This window comes from Gadus morhua, chromosome 18 (genome assembly GCF_902167405.1).
Source record: "Gadus morhua chromosome 18, gadMor3.0, whole genome shotgun sequence".
NCBI classification, from domain to species: Eukaryota; Metazoa; Chordata; class Actinopteri; order Gadiformes; family Gadidae; genus Gadus; species Gadus morhua.
The window spans coordinates 8,635,426-8,655,878 of NC_044065.1; the positions used below are offsets into that span (position 1 = coordinate 8,635,426).

The 20,453-nt window shown below is 49.2% G+C and overlaps 2 protein-coding genes across 5 annotated transcripts; one reads left to right on the forward strand and one right to left on the reverse strand.

Moving 5' to 3' along the window:
* The first annotated feature begins 361 nt into the window (after positions 1-361).
* adprh (ADP-ribosylarginine hydrolase) lies at positions 362-6,486 on the forward strand. Its single transcript, XM_030339399.1, has 8 exons — positions 362-609; positions 828-945; positions 1,416-1,524; positions 1,715-1,813; positions 2,341-2,446; positions 2,904-3,170; positions 3,937-4,148; positions 5,191-6,486. The coding sequence occupies exons 1-8, from the start codon at positions 602-604 to the stop codon at positions 5,343-5,345; spliced, it is 1,074 nt and encodes a 357-aa protein (XP_030195259.1). The 5' UTR covers positions 362-601; the 3' UTR covers positions 5,346-6,486.
* Positions 6,487-6,581: 95 nt separating this feature from the next.
* LOC115530696 (ataxin-2-like protein) lies at positions 6,582-20,339 on the reverse strand. Of its 4 annotated transcripts, none has more exons than XM_030339394.1 (23): positions 19,650-20,339; positions 18,529-18,568; positions 18,075-18,131; positions 16,968-17,039; positions 16,652-16,814; positions 16,251-16,381; positions 15,781-15,872; positions 14,726-14,935; positions 14,137-14,519; positions 13,591-13,677; positions 13,354-13,467; positions 12,885-12,962; positions 12,380-12,441; positions 11,979-12,250; positions 11,602-11,671; positions 11,089-11,226; positions 10,667-10,730; positions 10,368-10,552; positions 9,867-10,008; positions 9,605-9,729; positions 8,718-8,897; positions 7,859-8,012; positions 6,582-6,890 (listed from the first exon to the last, which is right to left on the reverse strand). In XM_030339394.1, exons 1-23 carry the CDS (start codon positions 19,769-19,771, stop codon positions 6,841-6,843), a joined length of 2,991 nt encoding a protein of 996 aa, XP_030195254.1. In that variant the 5' UTR covers positions 19,772-20,339; the 3' UTR covers positions 6,582-6,840. The 4 variants fall into 4 exon arrangements, with proteins under 4 accessions (XP_030195254.1, XP_030195255.1, XP_030195253.1 ...); XM_030339395.1 differs by having other exon boundaries at positions 9,620-9,729; positions 19,650-20,338; XM_030339393.1 differs by having other exon boundaries at positions 9,620-9,729; positions 12,356-12,441; positions 19,650-20,338.
* Between the last annotated feature and the right edge of the window lie 114 nt (positions 20,340-20,453).

Genomic DNA, 20,453 nt, shown 5'->3' on the forward strand with positions numbered 1-20,453 from the left:
GACTGGATCCATTTATTCTATAGTGGATGAGATGGGAAATATAGAGTATGTTGTGGTCGGATTCAATGCCACATATTGTGTTCTTAATGATAATATTAATAATAAATATAATCATAGAAAGAAATTACCCATGATGAAGAATTCATTATCTTTTAGGGCTGCAGTTTAATGGGGTGCCATTTGGGGTGGCAAACCGATTTGAGTCAAATTTCAGCATCATACACTATTTATTTCAGATTTTGAGAATAACAATTCCAGATTGTCAATTATACAATAATAACCTTCGATGAATGCAAAGTGTTGGTTGAACCCCAACAGCAGGCCCATTTAAATATTCAACAGCTGTAGTGACCACGTTGGCAAAAGAGCAGGTCAGGTCACTATATTTAGAAACTACCGGTACTGTGCCTGGTGTAGACCACATAGCAAAACAAACTGTCTTCTATGTGAACACATGCGTGCATTTTGTTCTGAACCATTTTAGCATCTGCAGTTGATGAACAAACTGTAATCTGTAATCTGGGAGGTTAGTATAGACGCGGTGGAACTGGACCCAACAGCCGACGGTGGGGGTCGCAACTCCGGGTTGAAACGCGGCACGATGACCGGGTGAGATGATATGACATTTCGGTCTTAAAATACTACGTGACGCTTTGAACATGCGTCCAGCTATGGGCAACTCGTGTTTAAAGATAAACGTATCTCAACTAATGTAGCTATACATTTAGTTTAGACAATTATAATGTTGAGGTGTTTTGCGAAGTCCAATGCAGGACTAACTTTGCAGGTCTAACTTTAACCGAGCTATCCCTGCACGTCTGATGCAGGGGCCCGGCCACAGAGGAGCACTACACGGCCGCTATGGTTCTGAGCGGAGCCGGGGATGCATTGGGCTTCAGGAACCAGCAGTGGGAGTATAATGAGTCCGGGCCAGACATCCACCAGGTAACCCCTAATTTTTTGACCACTAGCGTGAGCCTACCGATGCCTCAAACCCTGACCCTAACCACTAACATTTACCCTAGTTATCCACGTGTAACCCTAACCTTACCATGACTCCTTGACTTAAACCCGGGCATCGCTTTGATAGTAGGAGGCGGTGCACTGAACAAACAACGTCTTCCGAAAACAACCAGGGACATACCCTTTTCCCCCGTCAGTCCAGCGATGAATCATAATACGGAACTGGCAGTATAATTTACAAGATATACTGAGGCCAAAGTAAAAAAGAAATAGACAGATAACAAGGTATGAATAATGTATAATGTTCCAAAGTGTTAAAAACATCTGTTGAATAAAAGATAGAGATTATCCGTTGAGACAATCCTTCATAAATTAAGCTCAGAGGGGTGGTTGGTGGTTGCCAGGGAGGCAGAGCATCATGGGAATACACACAGGTCCGTCTCTGTAACCAGGAGCTGAAGGAGCTTGGGGGCTTGAATAACATCCAGGTCCAGCTCCCTGATTGGCCAGTGAGTGATGATACAGTCTTACACCTGGCCACAGCAGAGGGTCTGGCCACAGGTGAGATCAACTCCATGTTATCACAGCTACAGTCTGTCCTTTATCACAGCTACAGTCTGTCCTTTATCACAGCTACAGTCAGTACTTTATCACAGCTAGTCTGTCCATCCAAGTTAGTCTGTCTTTTATCACAGCTACATTGTGTGTGTGTTCACCTGGCCAGGTGAGTGAGGAAGTGTTTTTTCCTCAGGGAAGTGTGGGGAGGAGCTACTGCAGGAGGTGGCGTCTCGATACGTTGTTGCCATGACGGACATGGAGGGCAGGAAACCAGGACCCTCCAGCATGCTGGGTGAGAGAGAGAGACAGAGAGAGAGAGAGAGAGAGAGAGAGAGAGAGAGAGAGAGAGAGAGAGAGAGAGAGAGAGAGAGAGAGAGAGAGAGAGAGAGAGCTGGATGAACACACAAACACATACATGTATATACCCTGCCTAATTATTTACAATTATACACATTTTTTTATTTATTATTTTGGACTTTGTTTCTTTGATCATTAATCTGCATAGCTGACGTACCGTCCACTTTTCATTTCACTGTCAATGAAGCTCTATTGAACCGAGAGAAAGATTCAGCAGATATAAAGTATGATCTGAAGCAGCAGGAGGTACATCTCCCCTCTTATCCTCCTTCCTCTTCTTCTAATCCTTCCCCCTCTCCTCCATTCCTCATCCTCCTCCTCCTCCTTCTCCTCCTCCTCCTCCTCATCCCCCCCTCCTCCTCTTCCTCCTCCTCCATTCATCATCCTCCTCCTCTTCCTCCATCTCCATTCATCATCATCCTCCTCCTCCTCCTCCTCCTCCTCCTCCTCCTCTTCCTCCAGGTGTGTCCCAGCTGCGCCCGGGGGAGGAGGGGGGGTACCGCGTCCCCTACAATCCGGACGGAACCGGCTGTGGAGCCGCCATGCGCTCCATGTGCATCGGACTCAGGTGAGGGGTGGTTGCCGTGGTTACCCGGGCGAGGCACTGCCCCCCCCCCCCCCCCCCCCATATACACACACTGGGTTAATCACACAACCCCCGGGTCGTTGTGAGGGCAGGGGTTCATTTTAATTGGTGGAGAGTGATTATTAGTGTTTGTATATTATTATTATTTCTGACCTAGGGTTAAACTATTGGGAGGAGGAAGGGGGGAGGTGCCAGAGGAAGGGGGAGGGAGGGGTAGAGTGCTCACCATCAGGGGAGGGCTCTGTGCTTCAATGGTGCTCAATCAGAGAATCTATTTGAGATCTCATTTGAGGTTTAAGACCTTATTATTAAGTTGCATCTGGTGTATCAGTATGATAACTTCATCCTTTAAGCTGCCAGCACATATCCCCTTATTTGGACTTCCCGTGATCCTGGCAGTACATATGACCTTATATGTACTTCCTGTGATGCGTGATAGGTACCCCAAGCCGGACCAGCTGCTGTCTCTCGTGGCGATTGCCGTGGAGACGGGCAGGATGACCCACCCCCACCCGACCGGGTTCCTCGGCGCCGTGGCGTCGGCCCTCTTCGCGGCCTATGCCGTCCAGCGGCGGCCAATCACAACCTGGGGGTTTGGCCTACTCAACGAGGCCTGTCCAATCGCCTGGAGCTTCGTTCAGGGGCGTGGCTACGCTGTGGAGGAGAGCGAGAGGGACTGGAGCTACTTCAGCGACAAGTGGACATGGTAGGAGACTAGCTGATAAGTGAGCATGACTAGACTAGCAGGGTAAGCTGAGAGGCTTAGATGATTAGGCTAGCTAGGTTAGATGACAGGCTAACATGACGAGCTTGACAGGGTTAGCTCACATGCTAATATGTGTGATTATTTGAACCTTAACCTAGTATGGTTAGCGGACAGCATAACAAGACTAACCTAGCACTGTTAGCTGACATGACTAGCCCAGCAGGTTTGGTTGACAGGTTGAGATGTCACGATGCACTTGAGTCCTGGACTCACAGTGAACTTCAGAAGGCCACCAGCTAATAGAAATGATTTGTTCTCAAATGCCAGAGATGAAAGTAGATCAATACGGTGACCTTATTATAGTGATTCACGCTGTGCAATCTATTTTTTTTTTACTAATTACAGAGTTGATTTTCACATTTTACCGACTACAATTATACCGACTAAGGTCAAGTGGTACCCGATCTTTCATGAGTCAGCACGGCTAATGACTCCATATTTAAATAATATTCATATTTAGAGCAACTTTCAGTACAATTACACGGAAATACAGAAAGATTAAATGAAAAAAGTATTAGTTCATCTTGGAAGGTAAGCAGTAAACAGACCTTCGGAGAAAGAAAAGCAAAAATAGCTTGATATGTTAGCTTAATATAGCATGATATATTAGCGTAACAAAGTTGGTTCACTCCTCATAAACCACTAGCACTCACTTTCTTGTCATGACAATATGAGAAGCAGTTCGTGAAACATCTCCTGTTCTCAGGTACCTGGGCCAGAGGGGTCTCACTGGGGCGGGGCCCGTCACCTGGCCCGCCTCCTATGGGCCGGCAGAGAGGGACCTGGCCTATAAGAGCTTCAGCTTGTCTGGATGGGCTGGGCGCAGCGGCCACGATGCTCCAATGATAGCCCTCGATGCCCTGCTGGGGGCGGGGCCTGACTGGGAGGAGCTGATGAGCAGGGCTGGCTTCCACGGAGGTCAGAGTTCAAGGGAAAAAAACGATTTTTATGCATGTGTAGTTTTACCATTAATTGTATTTGCTGTAACTATGTTTATTCCTAGTTTTATTACTTATTGTCATGCCTACATCTAAATCTAGCAAAAAACAAGAACAAAAACTGTCTATTTCTATTACTGCTTGTTCCTTAATATACTATTCGGTCATTTAGCAGACACTTTTATCCAAAGGGACCTACAGTGATCAGCTGTTTGGCATTCAGGAGAAGGTATGGGTTAGGGGGCATCTTGCTCCGGGATACGTCCAGGTTGGAGGTGGCCATTGGGGTTTGAACCCATAACCTTTCAGCTGGGACTCATGCACCCTAACCAATTGTTTATTGTAATCAACCCATTTAAAAAGGTGCTCCCAGTGGTTTCTATGGTTACAGAACAGACAGGTAGTGGTACCATGGAGTGAGCTACGGTTAAATGAAACAGCTCTGATCCCAGTAGATCTCAGGCAGGAACAGCATTAGAAGTCATGAATAATGATACCTCATTATAAGCGAAAATATTGCATTCATATTTCAGCACTAGTCTGAACCATAGCTCAATAACAGCATTCGCAGGACCCATTTTAGGCAATGTATCGTATTTAACATTTTGTACTTTGTATGTTATGCACACAACTGCATTGAATTGATGGGGTATGATGTATGGATCCACCTAGCACCAGCCTACCTCTGTGTGGACCCTCCCTCTCCCCTGGGTTCTGGGGGTCCCTCCATGGCTCTTCGGGGGACATTAAGAATTCTAATGTTAATATAAACGCTCCTTGATGGCTCTTTATAGCCCTATCTCCCCACTGTGCGGACCGACTCTGACCATTAACAATTAATCACATCACACACATACTCTCTGACACTCGAGTGACCTAGGGGAGGTCTGCTGTCATGGCGACAGACTTCAATGTCCTCCAGGTCTGAAGGTGGTGGCTGGGGGGGGCTACTTCCTGTGGCACACAGAGATAGGAATCTGTGATTCATCTCAATCTCTCCATCTGCACCCTCTACCCCCCAGGAGACAGTGACAGCACGGCCGTGATCGCGGCGTGCTGCTGGGGTTTGCTCTACGGCACGCAGGCGGTCCATCCGGGGAACTACCAGAACCTAGAGTACCGGGACCGCCTGGAGCGCAGTGCTCAGGCACTCTACGCCCTGGCACACTCAGCGTGACCCCTGACCCCAGGACCCGGTCACACTCACGTGACCCCTGACCCCAGGTCACACTCACCCCGACCCAATTAACTAACCCACTCACCTTAACCCGATTACCTAACCCAAACTGACTCTGACCCAAGTACCTCACCAACAGAGAACATAAACCCGTCACGCTCACCTTAATCCAATAACATAACCCTAACACCAAACCCATGCTTACCCTATTCTTATCTTTACCCGGACCCTTTACGCCCTGTCAAACTGAAGGCCCCGGCCGGTATACGTATAAAATAAATGACAAAATAGCGGATCTGCAACCGAAGTTCAGTGCCGCATTGGGCTTCCATCAACACCATGTGTGCAGGGTACTCACTCGCAATAGCCAAACTTCTCCTACACGCTCCCGGATAAACAGCTGCCTGCAATTGGACAACAATACCAAGTGATTGATGGCTTCTGGCTGAATCTGCGTCACACCATTCATGTAGTGCCAGGTTTGACAGACCATGCGGACAAGCTAATTCCGATTTAGTTTGAAGTATTCAGAGGCTTTTATCCACCCTCATGATCGTGAACACAAAAAAAAAAAATCGGCTTTAATCGTCCCCTACCTCATATTTAACCAGCAAACGTACCATAACATCTCAACCCCAATACCTTATCTACCTACACCTAGCCAATACCTAAACTACTGAATGAATCAGTCTCTTATCATTAGTGTCTTATTAATCGACCGGTCTCTATCCGCAAGGTCATCAATCCTTCAGCGGAAAAACTACAACCTTCAGAGGCAACGATGCAGGCCAGCATCCCAGCACATTACTATTAAATAAAGGGCTCCACCTAGTGGGCACACAGCGAACTATTCTATGTCAAGCAGCCGTACAACCAACCTATGATAGTTTGATAGGTTGACAACTCACATGTCTCAGCTTGCTGTTGTTCTGAAGCCCATTTCAAAGAAACATGCGTTTGATAAATAAAAACAGTTGTGTGTAGAGTTGAAAACTTTTATTTTTTGGTCATTGTTGTTTTAATATTTTTTTGTGTTTTTCTTTTTATTATTTATCATGATTCTCTACAGGAGGGAGAATAGCCGCAGTCCATTTCCAACTAACAGTTAAAAATAAGTTGTTTTCTAGAAAAAAATTTCTCCAACTCCGTCCCTTACGGCAGTCGGCCGACACGCTCGGCCTTCTGGGTAGGGTTGTAAAAACAGACCTGGGGGTGTGCTGGAATCACACAGCCGAGCGTCCTGAGTCTTTGCTCCGCAGGGTGGGGGGGGCGTTGGGTCTGTGTCTGGGTCTCACTCCGCGGGGCGGAGCTAAGCTCTAAGGTGGAGGAGGGGGGAGGAACCGGAGCAGAGAGAGAGAAAGGGGCGCCCTGCCCCTCGGTCTTCTTCATCATCATCATCGTCGTGGTGATCATGATGCTCGTGGTCCCGCCGTGACGTAGAGAGGGGATAGGCAGGGGGTCTTTGCTCCTCTCCTCCTCCGGGGGAGGGTGGGTTTCAGTTTCCAGGGGGGTGGAAGGGGGAGGGGTGTGTCTGTACCTGCATCGCTGTGGGAGGAGGAGGAGGAGGAGGAACAATTCATCATCGACATGTCATCACACAACTGATCAGTCATCACAGGACAGTATAATATGGCAGCCAGGGGGCCAGAAAGATCCTGCCATGGTCCAGTATACCTGTAGGCATTGCAAAGCAAGATCCACTAACCCCTACCTGCTCCTCAATGACCCGTCTCTGTATTCACTGTCCAACCCCTACCTGCTCCTCAATGACCCGTCTCTGTATTCACTGTCCAACCCCTACCTGCTCCTCAATGACCCGTCTCTGTATTCACTGTCCTACCCCTACCTGCTCCTCAATGACCCGTCTCTGTATTCACTGTCCAACCCCTACCTGCTCCTCAATGACCCGTCTCTGTATTCACTGTCCTACCCCTACCTGCTCCTCAATGACCCGTCTCTGTATTCACTGTCCTACCGCTACCTGCTCCTCAATGACCCGTCTCTGTATTCACTGTCCTACCCCTACCTGCTCCTCAATGACCCGTCTCTGTATTCACTGTCCAACCCCTACCTGCTCCTCAATGACCCGTCTCTGTATTCACTGTCCTACCCCTACCTGCTCCTCAATGACCCGTCTCTGTATTCACTGTCCTACCCCTACCTGCTCCTCAATGACCCGTCTCTGTATTCACTGTCCTACCCCTACCTGCTCCTCAATGACCCGTCTCTGTATTCACTGTCCTACCCCTACCTGCTCCTCAATGACCCGTCTCTGTATTCACTGTCCTACCCCTACCTGCTCCTCAATGACCCGTCTCTGTATTCACTGTCCAACAGTCTGTCAAAACTAAAAATACGTAAATGTTATAGTAATCACGTGGCCAGTCTGCGGTCACGTGGCCAGTCTGCGGTCACGTGGCCAGTCTGCGGTCACGTGGCCAGTCTGCGGTCACGTGGCCAGTCTGCGGTCACGTGGCCAGTCTGCGGTCACGTGGCCAGTCTGTGTAATGTACCTTGAGGGTGTCCCAGGTAGTAGTGTTGAGGTGCTCCTTGTTGGGGGTGCTGGGGCACAGAGCCGGGCCCCTGCTGGGGAGAGGGCAACATCACCATCTGGTGGCCGTGGCCCCCAGAGGGGTGGGGGCCTCCCATGGCTCCTTGGACGTGGGCCTGTGTGGAGGACACGCATCCAAGCATGAGGAAACATGTAACCACTAGCGGTGAAGCAACGTCACCTATTGGTCATCTTGGTTCTTATCGCTAGCTTGTGCATTCAAGCCCCCCCGCAGCTAGCATTTAGAACCAAGATGGCCACCAGGTGAATTAGACCCATGAGCCCAACCAGAACCACAAGGCACACCACCTTAAGCTGGAGTGAAGGACGAGGAGAAATGTGCATGCACAATCTCACTAGGATATTATATTTAAAAATGTTGCAATATTTCATATAGCAGAAATGTAAAAAATATATATTGTTAAAAGAAGAGGTGCAATGCTACAATGGCCAGTCCAATTGTATTCAATGTAATATAAGAGTGTCGTGGACTGTTATGTTGAAACCTCTTTACTTTAAATCAATACATTTCTAAATAATTCTCACTCAACTCAGTTACAAATCGGTCCTTTATTTTTCAATGTAAACCCAAGATTATGATTATTTCTACCGATTATTTTATTCTACAGAGATGGTTGCTATGACACAAAAATATCTGAAGGCGGGCACACCCCTAAAATAATACAATAATAGATAAAGTGAAATAGCTCATGACAGGAAAGATGATTGACATGCACTATTTTCCTCCATGTCTGCGATATGTACGCAGTCCCCCCAAGCACAGCACTACTAATCTGATGTGTGGCGGGCTGGGCTCCTACCTGTGTGATCTGCCCCAGATTGTAGGAGTGAGGCATCCCCTGGTGGCCGTGGATGCTGTAGCCCTGCATGGAGTAGGAGGCCTGGGGGGACGTGTGGCCCGGGGGCATGTTGGGGGGGGTGGGGGCTGTCATGGGCCCCGAGTGGTACATTGACTGAGGCTGGGGGCCGCCCTGGGGGTTCTGAGGAGAGAGGAGAGATACCGGGGTCACTGGATTGTTACTGCACTTTTTCCGTCTGTCCTCCAGCGAGACTAGAGTATGTAGTTTATCAGGACTAGTCGAATCTTTATCAGAGATACGGTTTATTCTTTACCACAACTACAGTCTGTTCTTTATAAAAGTAAGAGTATGTCAAGTATCACAGCTACACTCCCCCTTTATCACAGCTACAGTCTGTTCTATATAACAGCCACAGTCCGTTATTTATCCCTACTACAGGCTGTCCTTTATCACATTCAATGTCCTTTATCACGGTCAATGTCCTTTATCACAGTCAATGTCCTTTATCACAGTCAATGTCCTTTATCACAGTCAATGTCCTTTATCACAGTCAATGTCCTTTATCACAGTCAATGTCCTTTATCACAGTCAATGTCCTTTATCACAGTCAATGTCCTTTATCACAGTCAATGTCCTTTATCACAGTCAATGTCCTTTATCACAGTCAATGTCCTTTATCACAGTTAATGTCCTTTATCACAGTCAATGTCCTTTATCACAGTCAATGTCCTTTATCACAGTCAATGTCCTTTATCACGGTCAATGTCCTTTATCACGGTCAATGTCCTTTATCACGGTCAATGTCCTTTATCACAGTCAATGTCCTTTATCACAGTTAATGTCCTTTATCACAGTCAATGTCCTTTATCACAGTTAATGTCCTTTACCGCAGTTGGTCTCACCTGTCCCGGGCTGGGGGCAGCGTGTTGGGGCTGGGGCTGGTTTCCAGTGGGCGTGCTGGAGGGCTGGGGCTGATGGACCTGTCCAGCGTGGTGGGCGAAGCCCTGGGGGGCTGCACAGAGAGAGTCAATCGATCACTTGTTGTGGGGGACAAAAGGGGAGGAGGTTGGATGTGAAAGGAGGCGGATGTGCCAGGTGGTGGGTGTAAACGCGTGTCTATGTGCGTGTGCGTGAGTGGGGGGTACATACCGTAGAGGCCCTGCTGCTGGACCTGGGGGTTCTCCCCCTGGGTCTGGAACTGGGCTCCTCCAGGGGGCCCCATAGCCTGGGGGTGAGGGGCCCCGCCCTGGGTGATCATCCTGGCCCCTCCCTGCAGCATCGAGTACATCGGCTACAGAGGGAGCGAGAGAGGTGGTGGGGGGGTTACAAAGAGCAATACCGTGTTTAAGCACCTCAACAAGAGAGCCCTCCAATGTCTTCTCAAGCTGCCCCTACATTGCTTATATTTTACATGATTGCGCTCAAAGTCTTTGGAGACGTCTGGAGCCTACTGGGTCCACCTGCAGGTGGAACGGGCCTCTGACCCAAGACTAGGTAAGGGTGTCCGTGGGACCCAACCACGCACTGGTGGATTTGTGGCGCCGCGACCCACCTCCAACCGGATCATGACCCATTTCGCCTCCCCGTGGTTTGACAAACTCTGTATGCAGGTCAGAGAGAGGTTTGGGGGGGGGGGGAGGGGGGTCTCACCTGTCCGGGGTAGGGGGCCATGGCCTGTAGGACCTGCTGCTGCCCGTACTGCTGGGGGTTGTACTGGAGGTACTGCTGGGGGTAGGGGGACGCCACCAGCGGGGCCCCGGCGGCCGAGGCGGCAGCCTGGAGCATGGGGGGGCCGTTGCCTCCGTGGTCGGCCCTTTGACCAGGACCCAGCGAGCCTGGGGACAGAGGAGGGAGGCCGCTGGATCACTATGTGTACCCACCACGCACCGGGGGCGGGGTCCCGACCTGGGTTTGGCCCGTGACAACCCTATTTATTTGAGTAGACGTACCTTTGCCTCGGGGGTATTTTCCCTGGTTTACTGTAGACATTGTGTACTGGAACATCTGGGGGGGCTGAACAAAACACAACACGTTAAAACCACCTGACGCGTCACCTGATTTACTGCACGGTATGACGTCCCCTTTTAACAACCTGACGCGTCACCTGATCTACTGTACATCAAGTTTAAACAACCTGACACATCGGCAGACATAAAACCACCTTACAAATCAACTGAGCGACTGTACGGGACAAGGCCCCATTGAAACTCTGACGTGCAGTCATGTTAAACCACTTCCTAGTGCATGGTAATATGCACATTAACACAACAACATGGTACAGTGACTGAACTGCAAACAGGAACAAGAATTAATTCATTAATTCATGGTCCTCAAGGCGTTTCTAGCCTGCTGTCCTAAAGGGTGCGCGTACCTGTACAGAGTGTATCTGGGAGACGTAGGAGAGGTAGGGGCCGTTGAAGAGGGGGCCCTGGGCCCCGGGGTGCTGCTGCAGCACCACTGGGCTGGGGGGGGTGGGCCGGGGAGGGGTGGGCGCCGTGGCGGGCTTCACCTGGAGGACAACGCGCACTGTTAGTTTAGGTACTATGGAGAGTACAACAGTACTGACGTGCAACATGGAGACGTGTTATAATACCTCACATGTGTAGTGTTAATATACTAGTAGTATTGGTGTGTGGTGTTGCAGAAGTACTATAGATAATACTACATTTGTGCTCAACATGGAGTAATGTAGTATGTGGTAATAATGTAGTAATGATATAAAGGTACTACAGTATGTATATAATCATAGTAGTACTATATAATACTTGATATTCTGATTCTCACCGTGGTCATGTGTAGTATTATAATACCAGTGCTAAAGATGTGAGATATTGATATACTACTATCATGGTATTACTATAGATAACCAGTACAGCGGTCTCACCATGGTCATGAGGGCTTTGACAGGGTTGAACTCCTTGGCATTTGGGTTCAGCGTTGACTTCTTCACTTGCCTGGAACCACAACAATAAAAACATTAACATCAACGTCAAGGGGCTAGCATGGTTGCCTAGGAACAGTTAGCGGCTACCCCTAGCATGATCGCTACACTACTGCTAGATCTAGCAACTACAGAGAACATGGTCACTAAGCCACAATTAGCAGCTCCACCCAACATGGTCACAAGGCTAGCAGCTACAGTTAGCATGGTGGCTACGATAGCAGCAGCTTAGCGTATCCTGAATAGGAGCAAAGGACCACAAGGCCAATAGAAGTTCATTGGTCCCTAGACGGACCAATAAGAGCGCCAACGTCACTCACTCGACGACGCCCTCCGGCCTCTCCCCTCCGTCCTCGCTGCCAGGGGTCCTGGCCGGCTGAGGGGTGGCCGGAGACTGCCTGTCTGCCAGGACGGCCGGGGAGGACAGGTCCTTGGGCTCCTCAGAGGGGCCGGGGGTGGTGGCCGTGGCCTTAGCCTCGGGGCCAGGGTTTCCCGGGGACTTGCTGAGGGCCGACGGAGGCGGGGCCGCGTCCCCGGGGGCCAGAGGGCCGGCCGAGGCCTGGGCACCAGACACACCCCCAGTAGGCTGGAGCTGGAGGAGAGGGAGACAAAAGAGACGGGGTGATAATATTGAGGTTGACGATTCAAGGGGTCAACACGCTGATTTTTGATAAGGGTCACATACACACAAACACACCTGTGTAGGTGGATGACGTCTTACCCTGAACTCTTTGCCAAACTTGCGGAGCTCCTCGATCTGAGAGCGCTGCTGCATGGAGGGAGCTGCGGGACAACACAAGAAATGTTCTTTAACCCCCTGCCCTCGCTAAATACTGCTGCTAGCCAGCACCAGCTGGTTAACACCTAGCTAAGACCAGCTAGCCATCGCAGATGGCGCGTTTCCACCTAGCGGTACGGTTCGTTGCAGTTACACACTACACTGTGTCGGGCTGCTATGATGTCACGAGGCTTGCGTAGCCGCAGCGGCTATCGCAATCGGGCTTTAGCCCCCCCTAGCATAAGGGTACTGTCGGCGGTGGAAACGTGAGCCATAACCGAGCCGCATCGCACGGCTCGATGAAAATGCGCCAAAAGGCAACCAGGCTAACACCTAGCTAATAATCAGCTAAAACCTGCTAGCCAACACCGAGCCAATGCCTAGCCAACGCTAATAACCGGCAACATCAGGCTAGCTAGAATGTGTAATCGGTACAGCTGGAGGCTACCTTTAGTCATTTTGTCGTCTGTGCTGCCAGGACTCTCAGCGGAGCGCTCTTTACTCGCCGCATTCACGATCTCATTCACTACAAACAGACAGGTAGAAAGGATAGAGAGAGGTAGAGATACCGGTAGAGAACAGACAGGAAGAGAAACATATGAAATAATAATTACATAAACATGTGTCACGGTTATAGCATGAATACAAGTTGGAACACATTTCTGACATGGTGTGTCACGAGTATCCCTTTGTTTCCTCCCTCCTTCAAATTATGTACAAGGTTTTGTTGAATACTCGTTATTGATTGAGCAAGTACGGCCTTCTACAGCCTGTCATTTTCTAGAGACAGGTACCGATACACAGAATATTTTGATGAGTTCTTAGTTAAAGACAGCATGCCAAAGCTCATATCAGCCTCAAGTTTTTTAACATTCCAGGGAGTGGCTGTGATCCCATGATCATGGGAGGGAGCTTACCGTCTACTGGAAACAGAGGGGCGGGGCCTGTGGTTTTGTGGGCGGGCATTTGGACAGATGATGTGTCCAAAAAAGGCGGGTCGTGGGAGGGGCCTGATTTAGGAGATCGAGCAGCTGTAAGAGGAAGGAGAAACCTTTCAGTTCATAGAACAAGAGTTTGTGTTTGTGTGTGTGTGTGTGACTGTTTGACCTGTAGTTTACGTCTGTGTTTGTCGCCTTGCAGTTTGTTTGTGTTACCTGTAGTTTGAGAGTGTGTGTTCTGGGAGCGGACTGGTCTGTTGGACTGTGGAGGTCTCTGGGCCTTTGGAGAGGTTCTGGATGATACTGAGAATAATACACACATGCATAAATTAAGTAGCCATACTTAGTATGAGGATTTTAGAAAAGTTCAGCTCTGGGATTCCATGATTTAAAGGTGTGTTTTGTGATGTGTTTTATTAAGTAGCATCTAGCAGGGAGGTTGAAATTGCAACCAGCTGATTAAACCCCTGACTCAGCCCTTTCTAGCAATGCAGGAAAAGCTACGGTGGCCTGTACTGGCCAAGGAACCGTCTATCTGTAGTAATAAAAAGGCTCATTCTAGGGTTACGAAGCCACAATTCTTATTTTAATGGGATTATACGCTAATAAAAACATACTTCTGAATATTATATGCAATTTCATCAAGTCTGTTCCCGCTCGATGCCAATAATTCCACACAGTGCACCGTCACGTTTAATCAGTCGGTGCTTTGACGTCCTAACAAGAGCTGATCGCATCATATTATCGGGGTTCAGGACTCACCCCCGTTGACGGGCCTGGGTCCGTCGGCCAGCGAGTGGGGGAGGGACTGTGAGTGGGGGAGTGCGGGGGAGGTGGCCGGCTGGGCGGGGGACACGGTGGTGGGGCTGGGGGCGTGGTGACCCCCGTAGCCCCGGGCTGGCAGGGGGCTGCTGCGGTCCGAGGGGGGGGGCTGGGGGGTGGTCGAGGAGGTGGAGGGTGGTCTGGGGGAGGAAGATGAGGGGGGGGGCCTCGGGGAGGAGGCGGGGGGGTTTGAGCGGTATCCTCCGCCCAGACGACTGTGGGGTGGGGGTCCACCGGGACCGCCCCCTGGACCCCTCTCGGCCCGCTCGCGCTCCCGGTTGATCTCGCGCTGTCGCTGGGGCAACGGGATGTACTTCCCCTCCCTGAGAGACAGACAGACAGGTCAGGTTAGCCAGGTAAGCCGTGGAGAGCAAGACATGTCGGGTTAACCGAAGCGAGCGACAGATAGGTCAAGTCAGCCCAGGAGAGAGACAACATCTCAATTAAAAACATTTACATTTACAAAAAGAATAGCATTACAAATAGCATTAACTCCCACCCCCGAGGTGAACCCCTCCCCCAGACTGACCGGGTGGCTCCGGGGCTGTCTCTGCCCCTCTCCCTCTCGCCGGCGTCTCGCAGCACGGCGCTGAACTTGTCCTCCTCACTCTTCCCGTCGTCGTTCTCCATGTTGACCCGCTGGCGGTACTGCGGGCTGGCCTCGATCTCATTGGCCAGTCGGGCCGCGCGCGCCTCCCTCTGACGGAAGCCCTCGGAGCTGCCCCGCTCCAGAGGCACCCTGGAGGAAGCATCATCATCATCATCAGGACGCTTCCTTTCACCCAGAATTCACAGGCGGAGGTGACCACACCACAATCATTTGAGTTGTCTTTTGGGTCCCGAGATGGAGAAAGTTAATGATCCCCTGAGCACAGGAAGATATAGTATTGTAGGTGAACATTACTCACCAGCTACCAGATAAACCCCAACATTTAAATAATATAACGTCAAAATACATCCACAGAGGATCAAATTATTCAAGCTAAATGTGAGGGTAGCATTGTGAGATTCTATAACTGAAGAACATCAGTTAGGAAAGGACATCCTGTACAGAGAGATGTTAAACAGTCCCCTCCTCTGTGAACAAGGGGCCTTATTCACAGAGCAGCCGTATTGGGGGGATGGGGTGACTTTGGGCAAACCAACTCCATGGAGAGACATTCTGAATGTCACCTCTGTGGGGAAATGGAATACTGAACTAAGAGGAAGACTGAGTTGTCATGGTCTCCAAAGATCTAATAGGATTCCCCATCCACCTCAACAATATAATAAATGAATAATAATAAATGAAATTTATATAGCGCTTAATATGGTACTCTAAGACGCAATATGGCCACTAGGTGGATAAGGTATATAACCTTGACCAATGATCGTGGTCACGGTTCAGAGTTCAAAGTTCAAAGGCCCTATCTGTAGATGCCAAGAGGAAACGCCCTCCGACACGGGGAAGATCACACGACTCGGGCCCTCCTGCCTCTGCGGTGCTATGGTAATGCGAGGAGGTGTCGTCATGGTAACGTGTAGCAGGGAACAACCCTCCCGGGGTACCGCGGCAGTGCGTTGCCACGGGAAACGGGGACTCACGTGTACATGGAGAGGCTCGAGTCGTAGGTGGACGTGATGCCGTACTTCGCCTCGTTGTAGCGGAACATCTCGTTGGCGTCCCAGCCGTTGGACTGGTGGGAGAGTACACGGGTTAACCGTTAGACCCTTCTGTGCTGGGTATGCATGCAGCCATTAGACTTATGGAGGACTGGTTATAATCTATGTATGGTAGAGAGACACTGACCCAGTAATTACACTGGTGGAGAACATACTGGTTAGACTGGTGGGACCCATAAATTCTGTCTATAATCAATGTATGGTAGAGACGCACTGACTCAGCAATTGGACTGCTGGGGAATAAAGTGGTTCGACCCGTTTATAATGGTTAGACTCTCTCTTTCCTTCGATGTCTCTCCACCATACATACATGGTAAAGAAGTAAAGACACTGTGTGTGACATCCATCTATCTATCTTTGCAGATCTTTAGCTATGGTAAAGAGCCACTGACCGAGTCTTTCTCCAGGTCGTAGTTTTCTCTCTCTCCGTTGCTGCTGTCTCCTCCATCCCAGCGCTGCAGCACCTTCTCCTTGTGCTCTCCGTTCACACGTGGTGTGCTGATGCCCGTGTCTGTGAAGGTGTCTACATACACACACACACACACAGGATTGCAACAATGTCAAAGGTCAAGTCATTCGAGTCATCGGAAGTGTCTGATATCTCTGTCATGGGGCCCCACTGCTCCATGACACATTATTAGGATGACGACTGCGTAGTTGAGCTTCAGAATGTCCCTTTAACCACTGCTGTTATCCCATGTGTATTTGTCTCTGTGTTCGTGCATGTGACTCTTTGCACGTGGCTGTGCACGTGCTTGTGTGTGAGCGCATACACGCACGCACGCACGCGTACCTCTGGTGGCGAAGTTGAGGTCCACGTCCCGGCAGGTCATCGTGACCAGGTCCCCGGGGGGGAAGATCATGGTGTCTGTGATCTCCTCTCGGCGAGGCAGGGCAACGGGAGGCCCCGCCTCGCCCTCTGGGCGCTTGTGGACGGCGTCCACGGCTAGCTCACACTGACATACACAAACACGCACACGCACACACACCGGCAGGGAGTAGCAATGCATTGAGGGAAACACAGGAAGGAAGATTAGAATTACCTCGGGAGTGGCCTCGCGTGTGTTTGAGTGTATGTGAATAGGATAGGGCGGAACAGCGGTTCTTACCCGAGCGCTTAGTGTTTTGAAGATGCCTTCGTACATGTTTCCATTCTTTACACGTATGTCGCAGGTGGATCCCTACGAGCCAGGAGAGAACCGGTGAGACCAGGAGTGAACAGGTGAGACTAGCTGAGCCTGGCGTCTTTAATTAAATGTTACCATTAAAACCATGAATGCTGGAGACTGAGGCTGCATCCGAATACTCATACTTGCATACTATTTAGTATGCATTTTGTAGTATGCGAAAAATATAGCGCGTCCGAATACTCAGTACGCATTCTGTAGTACGGAAGACGTTTCCGAATGCGTACTACCGCCAAAGTAAACCACGGACCTCACTACGCTATCCCACAATGCAACCGGAGTCTGGTAACAAACGAAGAGATGGCTGACCCGACACCACCAACAGCGGCTTTTTATTTGTGTGTGTGTGTGTTTGTGTTCAATAAAAAAGGAAAAATGAACTTCAATCGTCTGTTTTTTCACGGAGTAACAAATAACTGTAAATGTATTATTATTCCAAAAAAATGACTTACCAAATGTCCACATATTTACATCATAACCTGCCGGTAAGTCGCTCTACGAGATGACCGACGACAACGCCTTCTAGCAGCGATATCCATTTCAAGAGCCATTCGCGTAGAAAGAAATTTTTTTTATTTAATAGCAACGATAACAAGACGGAAAACAGGTACATTTTGCCGCCATCTGGGGGGAGATACGTCATCTCCAAACATCCGGTGGAGTTTCGGCGGTGCTCGGAAGCGTTCGGAGGCGTTCTACGCATAGCTGTAGACCGTACTACACAGTCAAGTGTAGTATGGTCAAGTAGTAGACACTGGACAGAAATAGTATGTACTAAGTATTCGGATGCAGCCTGAGATACTTCAGCGCCTAGCACCAGAGAACATTAACTGTGGAGCTCTTCCCTGCAAACCAAACCACTGCCCCTCCAAGCTGTTCATAATCTGCCCTCAGGTGTGAGTGCTACGGCTCAACCGTAACTGAATCAAGACAGTGACTATCTGATGTTAATCAGCCAGAGTGGCTGCTGGTACTGGTGTGGTAGGGGTCCATGACACGACAGAAAGTACAGTAGGTTGAGTGACATACCACCACAGCGGTGAGGAAGTGCAGCATTCTGGCGTTGTTATAGACTCCCTCAAACACCTGGAACACAACACACATTATCACTCAAACACCTGCAGAAAATACACTGAGATCACTGTATTACTCCCCCCAAAAAAAAAATCACAAAACACACATCCCCCTAACACCTATATAAAATACACACACTTGCAGAAAATACACACAACACACACATAACAAAAGACTGTGGTTTAATGCCACTTTAATGCAAATCAATGACATGCCTCAATGAGACCTCTTGAGTCACATCAGAGACTTAATATCTCTGTTCTTTGTTTCCTTATTATTCAATATTCTAGCATACATTACAGATATCATTATCGGTATAAGTATTGCCATAGTATAGTGTTAAGCAGGGAAACAGCATGCCCAGCAGGCATTCTGAGTGACTGTTGAACCCGCCCGGGGTATAACTCACCGCAGAGGACTGGAATGATGGCTTCACTGAAGTCCGACTCCTAAAGATGAGAAAATGAGTGGTTAAAAGCAAGCTTAGTAACCTGGTTAGCACCTCTGAACTTACCTGGTTGACACAAAGCCAACCTGGTTAGAGGAAAAAGATAAAGGGCTTAGATCTTGGGAGTGACAATGAAGACAAACTTGTTCTAACTCTAACCTCCCAGGACGCATTAGACAGTTAACCTGTACCCAGGGATACCCCAAAACAGTCTGGAGAGTACGGCTCAATAATATAGTGTTGGTATTGTATTCAACACTACTGCTGTTACAGTTAAGTTCCCCTGACGCTATGACTACTGGAGTATGAATGAACGCAACAGAAAATGTATTTCCTCCAGGATCAATAAAGCCAGCTGAAAACTTAACTTCTGCATGTATCACACTCTCAATAAAACGGTTAAATATATAAAATGCCCACACCGAAAAAACATTGCTCAGCGACATTCTGAAAAACCCCAAAACATGATTTTAGTAAATCGAGCAATGGATGTGTTTAAATGTCACATAGATTCATTCATCGTATGGATGGTTTGGGTCTGACTACACACATCCAGTCAATGTGTTAGCTGCAGTCTCAAACAAACAGTAACAAACAACATCGCAGATGCAAATGTCCAACTTATCATAATGACTGACCTCAGATGAGGCAACCAAAACGACCTTGCCGGTGAACTCATCACGTGATTTGTGAGTAATGAATGACTTCCAGTGAACTGGAAATGGAGGCGTAGTGATTCTTCCCCAGTAAAAAGTCTATTTTCAAGGGGCTTGGTCAATGTACTCGAGCCATTTCCCACCGATCATGGCCAATTGATTGGCTTATCAGCACATTTAGCAAATAGTTCAACCCGCCTTTTTAAAGCCCCCTATTTGTCAACACGTCGTCCATTATTATGTCCAGAGCTTTGATTAGCTTCTCTGCACCGCTCGTCAAGTGTAAACCCGAATGTGATAGGTCTGCTTGTAAAGCGCTGCGTCGGTGACACGCCCACCTTGGACACATCGCTTTAACCGGTAGGCCCCGGGAGTCATGTGAAAATCCCCGGTCTGTCCTGAGCAGCCCTCCCCGGCACTACTCACCTTCCGACGGGCGTTCTGTTGCTGTTGGGCCCGCTGGGTGTGGAAGACATACTCGTGGGAGGCGAGGTCCCGTTAGACGTCGTCTTCCGTCCAGCGGGACCGGGCTGATGTTGTTTCAACATTGTCAAGCACAAGGGCTTAAACTAAAGCTCCTCAATAAAAATACGAAAAAGTCACCGTTTTACGTCTTCTTTAACTTAAATCCCCGTCTATCCTCAACAAACACCGGCTAATCAGGCTAAGGTAAAAGGTTTCCTCTGGCCTTTCCTGCACAAACTACAGATAAGCAAACATGCGATAATAAACACACCACTTCTCACGTTAAACCCAAGCTTTTAACGGATTTCCACCCACTGTCTACGGGTGGATTCGCAGACGGTATGTCACAAACTCTCCGCTAAAACAACACGAGTGGTGTCGGCGGAGGCTAAGCGCGTTAGCTTCGAGCTCTCTGGGCTGGATTCCTTTCCTTCTTGCCTTTCGCAGGGATCCTGTGCAGTGCTTTAAGCCCCTCCGGATATAACCTAGGCGCCAAGCAGAGTTGTCCTGTGCCGTTAAAACGGGTTTTTGTTTTCTTGAGGTTTTACGTTGAAAACCTTTGGTCGGTCGGTAACCTCTCCACCTCTTGGAAGGTTCACTCTCTCCGCGCGCGGCTAGTGGGGAACCGGCTGCACGGGGAAAGGGCGCGCGGGTACATGGGCGTGCGCGTGCGCCATTGACCCACTGCTGTGCGCGTGCATGTGTGTGGAATTCCTTTAATAAAGTAAATTCGTAATCAATCACATTGATCAAGATTTGACATTT